Consider the following 13,552-nt stretch of genomic DNA (forward strand, 5'->3'; position numbering starts at 1 on the left):
TCTCTACCCAGACAATACAGAACAGAGTGCACGTAGCCAATCTGTGGTCTCAAAGGGTTGCCAAGAGGCCTGCTGCACCTGCCCTTGACCGTCGGGCCCATTTGCGCTGGTGTCAGCACCATGCGCATTGGAACCTGAACAGTTGGAGAAATATGTTCAGTGATCAGTCCAGATTGTGCCTACTGCAGTTGGATCAACATGTTGATTACTGCATAGCTTTTGGTGGCAGCATTGTGATGGTGATGTCACTGGAAAAACAAGGCTTGTTATCGTTGGAAGCAACGTCAATGTTAAACGACATTAAAATTCGAATCTGCAGTTTTGGCAAACCCAATATCTCCACAGTCTGGGACCAAACTCTATCCTCCAAGCTTTGTATGGTTCTTCCAGAGCTATTGAGGCATCTGTTTGTTAAATGAATAAATAGTTAAATTGCCAATATGTCTCGATTCTTCAGATTTCAGTCATCCAATCCAACAAAAGGCACCAGAGAAGACGGAAAACATTTGACAAGGTTTTCACGAACACAGCTCACATACTCAACGCTGTTGCTCGATCCACAAATGCATTTCCCTTTTTCAATGTGGCACCATTTAAGGGGAAATAAACAGGCTTTCATCCTTAGTGTGTCATTGTCTTTCACCCACATCTGCAAACGGGGAAAAAGGCAACTTGTTACATTAAATGCTGGCATTTCAGCCAAAAATCCCTTTTTAAATATCCATCTCATATCACACAGTAAATGGTTTATTTTGTCTTCTTTCGTGTGGAGCCCAGTATTGTCCTTGTTGCAATCAGTTTCCAGAGTTAAGAGTTCAGCGATAATAAACAAATATAATTGCAGTAGTGCATTATGTTGTTTTTAATATCTTAATTTAAAAAACACAACTATAATAAAATGTTTGTGATTTACAGAAGTGTCAGCTGAAATTGATCTACTTAATTGGTGCGTGTTCTCAGACGCTAAGCTCCTTGAAAGCCTGGTTGTTCTCCAGTTTGCTAGAGAGAAAAATGAGGGCATCTGGTTTGGGCTAAAGCCAAATCTGTAGTATCCTCCTCTGTGGACCTTCGCCACCATCATCATCCTTTCAGTTGAAAGACAGGAGGGATGTTTGTGGTGTCAAGAGGGAAGTGATCAGGATAGGGCAGTAGCTCCCTCCAAACCACTACAAGAACATGTCAGTCAAAGTGCTGGCAGGGAAACATTGGAGGAAGCGTGGCCGTAAAATAGCGGGTGGATTTTAGATTAATGTGCTTCTTTGCTGTAGATGGACAGGTTGTGATTAGCATGATCAAAGGATTGAGAAGTTTATATTGATCTGCATTGTCACTGTGAACAAATACTGGATGTAAGAGCATTTTATTTTTTAGTATTGCTATAAATATAATTCTGTATATTCTTTACCCCCCATTATATTCACTCCAGCTCTTTTCTTCCTTGCTGTTATTCCTTGGGGGCTTTTCTCGTCTGCCGAGGTGCTGTTTGTGCTCTACCCTCCTCTGAGTTCTGAGTACTTCTGCATGAATATTTCATTGCACACATAGCCTGTCCATATACTCCTGTGCATTAACTCATTGAACAACCTTGTGAGTGCACAACACATCGGATCAAGACATTCAGAGTGTTAAATGCCTTAAATGATATGACATTCAGATCCACAGAGAGCTGGATGTTAATCTAAAGAGATGTGACCAAAATGACCCCGATAAAACATGGTGTATCTACCATCTCATGCTGTGAGGAGTCATGCCAATCTCTGTCTCTTTCTACTGGCTTTTCTCATTCTTATCTCCACTGATATGGAAGATTTTTAAAAAGCAAAAGGTTCAGCTTTAGTGCACTCACCAGTATCAGTCATCAAAGCTTCAGAGGGTGCAATATTTTAGATCCCCAGCACTTCTATCTTTGCTGTTGCCAAGGACCTCTTTCCTCATGTTATCCGTGTGCTCAAGAACAACAACATGAGCATTGAGCTGCTGCGTATTGGAAACATTAACAGAATATAGAAGATGTAGCTGCAGGGACGTCGGGACTGCCATGTTTGTTTGTTGGAGCTTATTGTAGGAATTTGTTGGTTTTTAGACAGAACTAACATTTGCTTCCTCGCTCCCACATCACAACTTGCTAGCTGCTATTTTAATAATTAATAAAAAGTTGATTAATGCTCATATTTGGATTAGAGTGTGGTTTGCAAGCTACATTCATAAACTGTAAAGCTCAATTCATAGCTAATTTTACCTGCTAATTAGGGGGTAAGGTCGTCACCATGCTAGAATTTCAAACTTGATATCAATACAGGAATAATATAATAATAATAATAATTAATAATACAATCAATAATACAGGAAAATACTCTTTATTTCTTCCATCCATCCACTTCTCCTTTTCAGGGTCGTGGGGGGTGCTGGAGCCTATCCCAGCTGTCACAGGGCGAGAGGCGGGGTACACCCTGGACAGGTCACCAGTCTGTCGCAGGGCCAACACACAGAGACAGACAACCATTCGCGCTCACATTCACACCTATGGGCAATTTAGATTAATCAATTAACCTATCCCCACAAGCTGCATGTCTTTGGATGGTGGGAGGAAGCCGGAGTACCCGGAGGGAACCCACGCAAACACAGGGAGAAAATGCAAATTCCACACAGAAAGACACCAGTCTGATGGTGGAATTGAACTCAGGACCTTCTTGCTGTCCGGCAACAGTGCAAACCACTGTGCCACCGCACTCCGTTTTTTTTTTTGTATTCTTCTTTATTTTTTTAGCTCATGTAAATGTATTCAGTAACAGCCCTGCTCATTTCGAGTGCTTCTGGAGACCTGGCACCATATTTCATTGATAGTTAAGCAGGCTGCCACCATTTCTGCCGAGGTGCTAGTAGATGTCTTCAATTTGGGTCTTTAAGGGAAGCAAAACTCTTTTTACACTCTAATAACTGTGCCTGTTAAATTCCATTTGCTACCTAGTTCCCACATGATTGTATTATTAGAAGTAGCTTGCTAACCGCTGTTTTAATGACAGCTCAACAGTTGGCTAATGAGGGGTAACTGCTAGAAGTGAAACAGTAACATTCTTGCTGTTTAATACTTAGATGTTGTTGAAATAGGGGTTTTACTGACCACACAAAATTCTTCATAAAGACCAGGATGTTGGTCTCTAAGGTGATCTGCAAAGTTTGTGGTACTCCTGTTCATGTGTTCAGCTGGTGCTGGGAAATCTATTTTGCAAATCTTGGTCATGCCATATTTTAAAACGAGAGATTAGCCACAGTCAATCAAAAGTCATTGGCCAGTTATCAAGCAGTTTCTCAGGCTGCCCCCACCCCACCTTGTCAAATGTCATAAAGGCTTCAAAACGAGAATTCAGAAACCAGTGAGTGATGTCACGGTAGCTATTGTACACCCATCTGTGGTCAGCATATCTGAAGAAAACCTAACGTTGGTCCTTAACAAAATCTAAATGGGTGTAAATGAATGAATAAATAAATAAAAAGTCCCTATCTGTACAGTTGTGTTAAAGGGGGAAACTATGGAGGCCAAAACCTTTTTGTTCCTGTTCGTTAAAGTTCTTACGGTGGGCATTTTTATCAATAGAGTCAATAAGAATTGACATGCTGGAGCCAGTCTCAAGTGACCACTCAAGTGCGGTTTTTACCACTTCCATGTTGGCTTCATTTTACAGCCACAGAGGTGGCTGCTCTTTAAGGAAACTGCCAGTCTTCTTAATAAATAGCCATTACTCAATCTAGTTACCAGCAAATGCCAATGATATTGTCAAGGTTTCTTCAGAGGCTACAGATATATCACTTAGAAGCTGGCCTTCACACTGGCTGCCTGAAAATCTCTCTGACCTCAGTTGACATGGTTCAGGTCTGATCAGTTCTGCTTTAGACAATAATGATTCAATGATCGAGAGTTCATGACCACTGGAGCAGTCGCTGTAAATCCTACCGTAGCATGGAAAAACCAAGAATGTGTCAAAACCCAGACCTACTACCAAAAAATATTAAGTAAAGACAAATACAGTGTCTGCCAAGGATACTTCTTTGTGCTGCTCTCCCTGCCTCCTTCATACGCCGCTGAGTAAATACTAAAGTTACTTAAAGGGCCATAAATTTGAGAGAGCAGTGGAGGCCAGCTTAGAAGCATGTTGTCTTTACCCGGTTTTCTGACTAACTGTACAACAAGGTGATTAAAGCCCCGATGTGTGCTGCTTCTGTTGCAATATGTGATCCCAGTGGGAATCGTATTAGCTGTTCTATTTGTCTCACAGGAGCCTTGGCAGGCTTTTATCAGCCCTGTGTGCTAGATTATGAGCGTATGCCTGCCTCTGTGTGTGCACGAATCAGGGAGTCAGTGTATCCATTTGTGTGCACATGTAGGAGCCCTGTGCTTGCATATGTGTTTGTCACTCAGCTTCTTCACATTTTTCTCCACTCACTCAACACAAGTCACTGATGCTATATGTGTATGTCTGTGGTGAGCCTAATAGTTAAGACTGCTTAGGCTTCCAGTCACGTAGCTTCAGCATTTAGCAATGCCTGTAATCACAAAAAACAAACTTTTAAAAAATGCTTATTTTTTCTATTGAACTTTTCCTTTAAGTAATTTCTCGTGATGTGGCCTTTTTCGTATCTAAATATCATTGCTGGTTAATATATAATTCAGTAAATGAACTTTTGAATTCTTAGCCTACAATATTGTAAACTCAAATCTCTGATCTCCAATCGCCTTTATGGCTCAATCAGACTAAAGTTAAAGTAGAATGTCACGCTTCTTATGAATACGAAAAAAAATTTAATTGAATTTTTGTGGTGATCAGTTGGTTGTCCCGAGGTTGAGCGAGACTGACTGAAGTCACTCTGAGACTCAAAGGTTTGCAATTACCTGACTGACAGACTATCTACTTTATGAACACAGACTGTTTGCTGATATGTTGCAAACAGTCAATCTGAATCCGTCTGCAGTCATCAGTGCAGAGTGTAGAGCTGTTTATAAGATAGTACACTAGAGGTGACGTAATCGGAGGTTATTGTTGTGCTGGTTCTGACAACTTATCAAATTATGAAGTCACATAATTAAAATCAACAAGACATTCCTAAAGGTTAATTCCAAATTTAAGATACGCAATATTTTGCCCTAACAAGAAGATGAAATTTTGCTGTTCTGTTCAATAGCGAGCGTATGTCCAAACCCAGCGAATAGGGCACTTTGCACAAAAAAGGAAAGTAAGCGAAGACTGCACTCTTCTCTCTGATTCACTCTGATCAGAATGAAGAGCATCTAAGGCATCTGAAAAACTATATAGTTGCATGCAATATATAATAATAAAGATAAGAACTTACTTTTTTGGAGTTCCCCAACTGAAGAACTCAACTAAACAGAACTTTCTCTTTTGTGAAAGATAAGCTTCATTTTATTGCTTCATATTTAAGTCAAATCACAAGAATAACACAGAATAACACCTTACTTTATAACATTCTGTAAACACAAGTAAACAAATCTGACTAACTGATCTGCAACGGTAGAACAATTGTGATTCAGTAATGTGAAGGAAGGACTGTGTCTCAGTCAGATGACCTTCACCATCATTTAGAGGCCATGTGAACATCTGTTGGTAGCTCCTAAAGCAATTTTCCATCCAAGGTCAATGTTAGTAGATGTGAAATATGTTATTTTGGTTAGCCCCGTCTAGTAACTTGATCTTCTAAAAAAACACTGGGTTTGGCTGTTTGAAGAGAAGTGGCTTGAATCCTCGAGGCCAGCAGATCTAAATGTTTGCCATAGTTTAGATTGTGATCTTTACTCCCTTCGCTCCTCATGATCGGTGTGTTGGATTACTTCCGTGGGAGCTATTTTCGTTTCTATTCCTCCATAATGATATAGCTGAATGTCTTTGCTCCAGCCAGACTGGTTTCTAGAGCACTGACTTTGTTGGGCCTCACAGAAATATCCCAGCTGTGGTGTGGAGGGAGATTAAGAGCAAGAGCTCCTGTTTAAAGGAAGAATTTTCTTTATATTTGGCTAGGAAATGGGAAATAGGTGCAGCTATTTATTGAAACATGTCCAGACATTAAGCAGCTTTCTTGTCATTTCTTGAAGTAGTTCTCCGGGCTCCTTGAAGGACATTCAAAGCTCTTCTTTAGATATTAGCTGCCTTTTTTCTGTTCTCTATTAGAATGATCCTAAACTGCCTCAGATATGTGATTGATTAGTGTTCTACTTTGTGTTTTTCTGTCAGGTTTGCGTTTACAGAGGCAGTGTGTTTACAATCATTGTCACGTTTAAAATTAAGCCATAATAAAATAAAAAAATCCAGAATGTTTTCATTTATTATTATTATTTATTACATGGTAGATTAGACTATAATTTTCTGTGTTTATAGTTGCATCACTTCTGACATTTTGACAAGATCCCAAACACCACTGGAATGAAATGCAGTCCTAAACAATGACAGAGCCTTCAATTTGTTTTACAGATGACTGTAGACAAGCACTGTCATACCTCTCTGCTGGCGTCCTCCATACATACTGGTGACAGTCATCAGTTTTGCCTTTTACCCCTGTTTCCAGTTCTTAATAATGGCTCTTTGGCAGCCATCCTTCCACTGAGACTATTTCTAATAAGGCTTAGAAACAGTAGATGGATCAACTAAAGGTCCAGACACGTCTCTCAGGTCCCGTGTCAGGTCTTTGCTGGATTTTTTTTACTTCTCAATGACATGACTTTCAGATACTGTTCTTAAGCTGTACATAGTTTTTCAGGTATGTCACTTTTTATCCTCAACTTGTTCATGTTCCTCAAATTTTTTAAGAGCTCATTGCACACCATGCTGAGATATGTTTTCAGCTAATGGCTCTTTGGGAATCACCTTGTTGGGAAAAGACAAAGCAACACACGACAAAAACAATTTTATGCCTGTTAAACTGTGTTAATGGGAACAAATGATATGTTTTTGCAACAGGCTGCTAATAAGTGCCCAAAGAAACATTTAAAAACTGATTTCCTGTCTGATATGTGTAGACACAACACTTGCTTATCTGTTGAATCAGATGTCTTTTTATTCTTGAATTATTCCCAGGTTATGTCCAAAAACTTAAAAGTCTTGAGAACTATTACTCAGGACCACTTAAATAAAAACATGGGGGTGGCTCAAGACTTTCGTACAGTACTCCATTCTCATATTTCTCATCAAAATCTTGGCATTTTATTTTGAAAAAGGACTCCAGTGTGTATCAGTTATCAAAATACAGTCACACAAATTTACTATCAATTAACTAATCAACTGTTTAACCTTCTGCAGTTCTTCAATCGTCCAATTTTATGCTTGCAAACTCAACATTCACACAAATGAATGCCCTGTGCCATGTGGGACTTTTGTGAAAATGCAGCATTTACTAGATAAACTATACACATCTGGCTGTGGTTGGCGCTGGAACACAGTAAGCAATGACATAGACCATTTGCTGCAGCCCACAGAGACAATACTGAATCACTTCTCCTCGCTGAAAGCAGCTTATCCACAGAGAACATAATTGATAATGTAAATACAGAGTTGGATGGCTCCTCCACAAGTTTGTCATGGCCTGTTTACATAATGTTCAATTCTGTTTTTCCTGTGATTTCCTGGACGTTGCGCAGAGGCCTGAGATAGGCATGCAGGGGTCGGCAAGCAGGCACATCCACACAAATCCGCACACACATACATGCAGCATAACACAGCACAGGACACGCTTGAGTTTGCACAAACAGTGGCTGCCTGTCCCTGAGTGGGACGTCCGTCCGCAGAGGGAGGTGTAGGAACAGAATGGGAGACGCTGGAGAAAACACAGCGACAGCAGTGAGTGTCTCAGCTCGACCACATTTACCCTGCCACATTGTTCATATGTGGCTTTAGAAAAGAAGCGCAGCAGTTTTGGCACAATTTATAGTGCTAGGATTTAGAAAAAGCTCAGGAAATACCAGAATCAACTCCACCTGGCCCTTCAAACTGTTTGAGCTCTTTGGTTATCTTTCAGTAATTCTCTGTGTGAAATATTGTGATATTGACCTGCTCGGTTTTCCAAGGAGTTTCTCACCATGTCCGGCTGCTTCCATGCTGGCTTGTATCTGCTGCAATTTTCTGCATGCAGAGAGCTTTTGTCAAGACGAATTCCAACTGACACAAACGCAGCAGGATACTGATGTTTGGATCAACAACAATAGAAATCCATACAAACTCTTGCTTACTCACATTTGGTGGTCTATAAATCTCGTCCAATCTGACTCAGCTTAAAGGATCAAATTTACAAATTTACTGCACCAATGAATTACTCTCTTTTGGTATTAAAGTGCACAGGGTGCAGGTATTTTCGTGACTGGGCGTGTTGTGCAGGTCTTTGTAGGAGTTTCGGTTTTAGAGTGGAAAATCAGAAAGGTCTGATAAAGCAATTCATTGCAAATTGCACTAAATTTAATGCATTTAACTTTAGATCATGTGTTATTTTGCACCGGGTGTGGCTGTGATAGTCGCCCCTAGAAATGCTGATATACTCAAAATGAGTGAGAACGAATTTGTATATAGTTGATAGCTCAAAGTTACACTGTAAAAAAAAAACAACTAACGTTTTAACAGTTTCTGTAAGTAGTAGTTGTAATTGTGAACTGTAATTGTTATGTGTAACATTCAGTTATGGTTTAAAAATTAATCGAGAAAATTCCTTCATTTGAAAATGGCACATCATAAGATTTTTTTTCATGCACATATTACCATATTGAAACAACTGTCAAAATGCAAAAATGAATGGCACTCATACACTTCTAGACTGATCTCTGATGTCTAGTAGGTTTTATAAAAGTCTTCCTAAAATGAGAGAATTGCTTGCATTATTGCACATAACACAGTAACAGCAAGTTCATCGACGCACAGATGGGTAAGTATTTGATGGTAGATTATGTTTTGTGTTATTCTACACATCCTACAGATCAGCTGTTGCAGATTTCAAGTTTACACTATGGGATAGTTTGTAACAGCCCTTTTTCTACACAAATCCTGTGCTCCTCTGATTTATCCAGAACATAAGCAGCCCTCAGCAATTTCTAACAGAGAAGTTTGCATTAAAAAAAGACACGAAATTACCATTAAGTTGGCTCTCAGTGATCTAAATTGCCATTGCTGTAACTGGAGACTGTTTTATTTTGATTACTAGACTGCTTGTCCATTATCCAGTCTGCTTGTTTTTGATTTGTGAATTTAGGTTTTTAGTAAATTAGCCCAGTGTTAGTTGAGCTGATCACCCACAGAACTTTTTTCCCCTTCAACCCATGAGTTAATTTGGCCCTACACTTTCTAATTGACTGATTATGCCAAGCCCACATAAATTGCAAGCCTTTGAATTTCACCATGTCCCAAAACAGTAGACACAGGGCTCAAGTAATGACTACACTTGATGTAAAAAAAAAAACAGTTTTGTAAAAATAAAATGGCACAAAATAAAAGTGAGCTAAACAGGACGTTTTTGGCATGGGTAACATTTAAATTACGTTTTTACTGATAATTGAGGAATTAGTTCAGGTGGGATTTCAGTGCAGACAGATTTGACAGCTGATTGGCAAATCTCATATAGGGCATGCTATTTACATTGCTGAGCAAGGTTAGCAGCCCACCTCCATTCCAGCTCCTCCTCCTCTGCCATGCCTGACACAATCAGTGTCTTTTCTGTCATGTTAAAGCTGCTCTGTTCTGTACCACCGACAAGGTGTGCTCTTCTTCCCACAAGCAGTGGCACATAGCAGATGGAAAAAAGTGGTACTGGCACAAATGTCATATATAACTACGGTTAACCATCTCTACTATGCAAAACATGCCCACGCTCCTCCTTATTCCATACCGACGCTGATCATCAGCTGGTGACAGTATGACTTCATGCGGGTGACGAGCAGCTTTGGCCTCAGTCTTCTAACACTAAATTCAGTGGACTGTCAAACGACAGTCGTTCGTACAGCAGATAAAATAGATTTTCACTTGTTGGCTGGAAATGAGAAGCCTACTGTTTACTTCCATGTGAAATCAGCTGTCATATCATTGTTTAAAGAATTACTGCAAATTTCAAATGATAAATGTGCCTGTGGTATCAGTGTGTAAAGTGCTTTGTGCAACAATGGAACACTTGACAGCCATAGCAGCAATAACTGGATGGAGGGGCTTAGTGAAAAGTCTATTATCTCACCCGATTATTTCTATCTTTTTTTGTGCATTCTTTGTCTCTTGTATTGGCTCTGCGGCTTTTGTCCCGCCTGATCTTCCCACTAGTTCTCTGTCAAAAACAAAAAAAAAGTCATTTTGGAAGTAATAGAGATACGATCTCCTTGGAAGTTTGCTATTGGGGGAGGCCCAAATATAAATACAAGCTTAGATGTTGACACAAATTTGCTGACACGAGTTTGCGTCCATCCTGGCCTTTTGCTGAGAGGGGACTTCCTGTCATCAATTTAGCTTTTCCTGCCAAGACAAAGAGGTGCTTACCCCAAATATCACCCAGAAACAAACTTATTCAATTAAATGAGACAATTCTCCAGTGCAAGTGCAAAAAATGGCAAGTGCAAATATCATTTTTTAACCTTTCTGTCAAAAACAGAGAGAAATCTTTATAGAATTGTTTATTCTCATGACCAAAAAGACCAAATAATTATTTCCTGTTGTGAGTTCATGCCTAGTTTGCATGTCTGTTTGTGCCTTCACAAGAACATTTTCATTGTGCACACTCTGCACCCTGAGCAGTTTGGCCAGCGATTTGCCCGTTCAGCACAATGCATTGTGGGATCCTGGGGTTAAAAATGAGCATGTAGCCATAACGAGAGCACTGTCGTCACAGAAGAAATCAACACCACATTCTAATTGGCCCTCTCTCCTTAAACCTGGGTGATCATTCCCACAGCCCATTGTGTTAAAAGAAGATGGGAAGGTAGTGGTGGAAGGTGATAAAAGGATCTGACCTTGTGCAAATATGCCACTGTCTACCTGTCTGAGTGTGTGTGGGTAAGTGAGTGAAGTGGCCATTGGCTGACAAGAAGATACACAACATGTAAAGGAGAGCTCAAGGCAGCAGATCACATGGGTATGTACGTATCCACAGCATCACAGAGCGAGAGAGAGCAGCCCTGCAGCAGACGATTTAAGAGCTGGCTGGAGAAATCAATATTTTAGCAGATATAAAACCTTGAATCTCCATTGGAGTTGTATTTAAAATTATGTGAGTCTGGGCTGCAGAATAAGCGCTGCGTATATCATCATCCCCTCGACTCTTGCACCATAGCCTACAGCTATGTGTAAAGTTGCGTCTGCATCCATGTGTCTGTAAGGGCAGGGAAAATACCTTTTTTGGGTATTTTTTACCCCAACAGTCCCTATAAATACTATTACCTTTAATTACTCTAATTAAATGTGAATGAGAAAATTACGTGTATTAATTTCAATAAATGTATTACATTTATTGAAATTTTTACTTTCATTTTTTTAGTTTTTAGTTTTTTGTCGCTTGACACTAATTAGCAGCTGTTTGCATTCATATAATGTGTAACGCAATTAATGCATTCATATTGTTCATGGAAGCTTGGTTAGCAAGTTTGCTAGCATTAGCTAATAACAAGGAACCCACCAATCTGTTGAAAACAAAAAGCCTCTTTAGCCACTAAACAAACCCACAAAACGACACAAAATACTAACGCAGAAGCAAAACTAATGGATGATCACATGGTGGCTACCTTCGTCTTTTTAATACAGGGTATGTAACTGTTACATAATAAACAGTGTCTCTCCTTTGAGCTCTGTTTGGGCTTTCATTTTTGCATCACTGCTGTTTTTTGTGGTGAGGTTAAAAGATATAAAGTAAAGGAGAAAGTCAACAACCTCTGTGAAACTACAAAATAAAATCACAATTCTCCGTTGGTTTTTAGCTACAAGCAATCCTCTTCACATAGACAGTGAGTAGTGTAGTGAGTAGTAGTTTCTCATTTATAAAAGCTTTAATCTCCTTTGACTGTGTCTGTGTGGTTGGATATGATTGATTGGCACCAGGCTTCTGAACTGACACGCAAACCCTAGGTGTGGCGGTGCAGTAGTTAGCACTGTCTCACACTGCCAGGGAAGTGTTTGAACCCACTGGCCAGCCTGGGCCCTTTTGTGTGGAGTTTACACGTTCGCCCTGCCTGTCACCTCACGACCTCATGGGACAGTCTCCAACCCTGAATTGTCTAAATAGAAGAATAAAGGGATAATTGGTGCATTGTAACATGCATCATGTATTACCACCGTCTCGCTGTCTTAAGGAAATCTGAGGAAATCTGTATAATGAAAAAAACTCAAAAAGTCTTTATTTGCCAAAACATATTGTGCTCATGGAAGTCCGGCTTGAGAGAGAGACTTATTTCAGAGTGGAGCCCTGAACTACCTGTTCTTGTCTGTTGTATCATTGTATTTCCAGCAGTAACTGGTTCAGAGGTGACTTTGTGTGGTCATGTTATTCTCGACAAACATAGCAAAAGTAATTACTGCAGCGGGCTTCGAGGAGACTCGGGCCCTTATCTGGAATGCCTCTCGCACCCGCAGCAGGCGCCCGAGCTTTACGTGGTCTAATAAGTCACTCTGGGTTTTGTTTTGTTTTTTCTACAGTAAAAAAAACCCCACCTGATTACCTTGATATGCCCCATGTGTGTTTATTTGTTTTAGCTGTGCTCATTTCTGCGGATAGATAACAGAGGTTTAACAGAAATACCGCAAGTGTAGCGTGCGTTAAATTGGATTTCCCTTCGTTTTCGCGACACGATAAGGTTGTGTGCGTGTGTTTGTGCTTTCAAGTACTCTCCGAGAAGTCCTGTCCAGGCGCTATTTTTCTATTTCCCCCAAACACATGCATCACTCAGAGAAACATAGTTTCTCATTTTACATCCAGCCCAGACATAATTCATCCCCAAAAAAGGGGGAAAAAAAGAGAAAAAGCAGTGATGGCTGTCATAGAAATAATCAAAACGGAGGCACTGCGTCTCTTCTGAATATTAATTCATCACTTAAAGATCCCTGCAGTGCATTTCATTGATTTGTTTGCTGTTGTGGTGTGAGCAATGGATGACTGAATTGTGCTGACCTGGCGTTTCCTTAAGCTTTTCTATTAGGCCGATATTTTGACATGAAGGAGTGCAGGAGGGGGCGTGTGGGGGGTTGGTGGATGGCTTGGATCATTACACATCTTAACCACAAATGGCCATAAACAAGTCCAAAACGTGGCTTGGATGAGTAATTTACAGCCACAATCTCATCAGGCATAAATCCTTATCTCTTGCCAACATATTGTCAGGCAGAGGATAAACAATTTATCAGTCATTTGAATAAGTAATCTCCCCCAGCTCTGTTTTTGTGATATTTACAAATGCACCTCCCCTTACTTGCTCTGCATGCTCACCTCGACTTCTCTCTCTCTCTCATATCTTTTGCCCCTAAACAGAAACCTGAGTAACAACAAGATCTCTCTGCTGAGGAACGGCTCCTTCTATGGCTTGGCTGCCCTGGAAAAGCTG

At 40.2% G+C, this 13,552-nt stretch overlaps 1 protein-coding gene across 1 annotated transcript in view; it reads left to right on the plus strand.

The window, feature by feature from the left end:
* adgra1b (adhesion G protein-coupled receptor A1b) overlaps positions 1–13,552 on the plus strand; it is a 190,786-nt gene that overhangs the window by 7,123 nt on the left and 170,111 nt on the right. Inside the window, exon 2 of the mRNA XM_085183349.1 lies at positions 13,480–13,551. Coding sequence (XP_085039475.1) covers positions 13,480–13,551 — 72 coding nt within the window. The remainder of the gene's footprint in view (positions 1–13,479; position 13,552) is intronic.

The sequence above is a fragment of the Neolamprologus multifasciatus genome, chromosome 13 (assembly GCF_963576455.1).
Source record: "Neolamprologus multifasciatus chromosome 13, fNeoMul1.2, whole genome shotgun sequence".
Lineage (NCBI taxonomy): Eukaryota > Metazoa > Chordata > Actinopteri > Cichliformes > Cichlidae > Neolamprologus > Neolamprologus multifasciatus.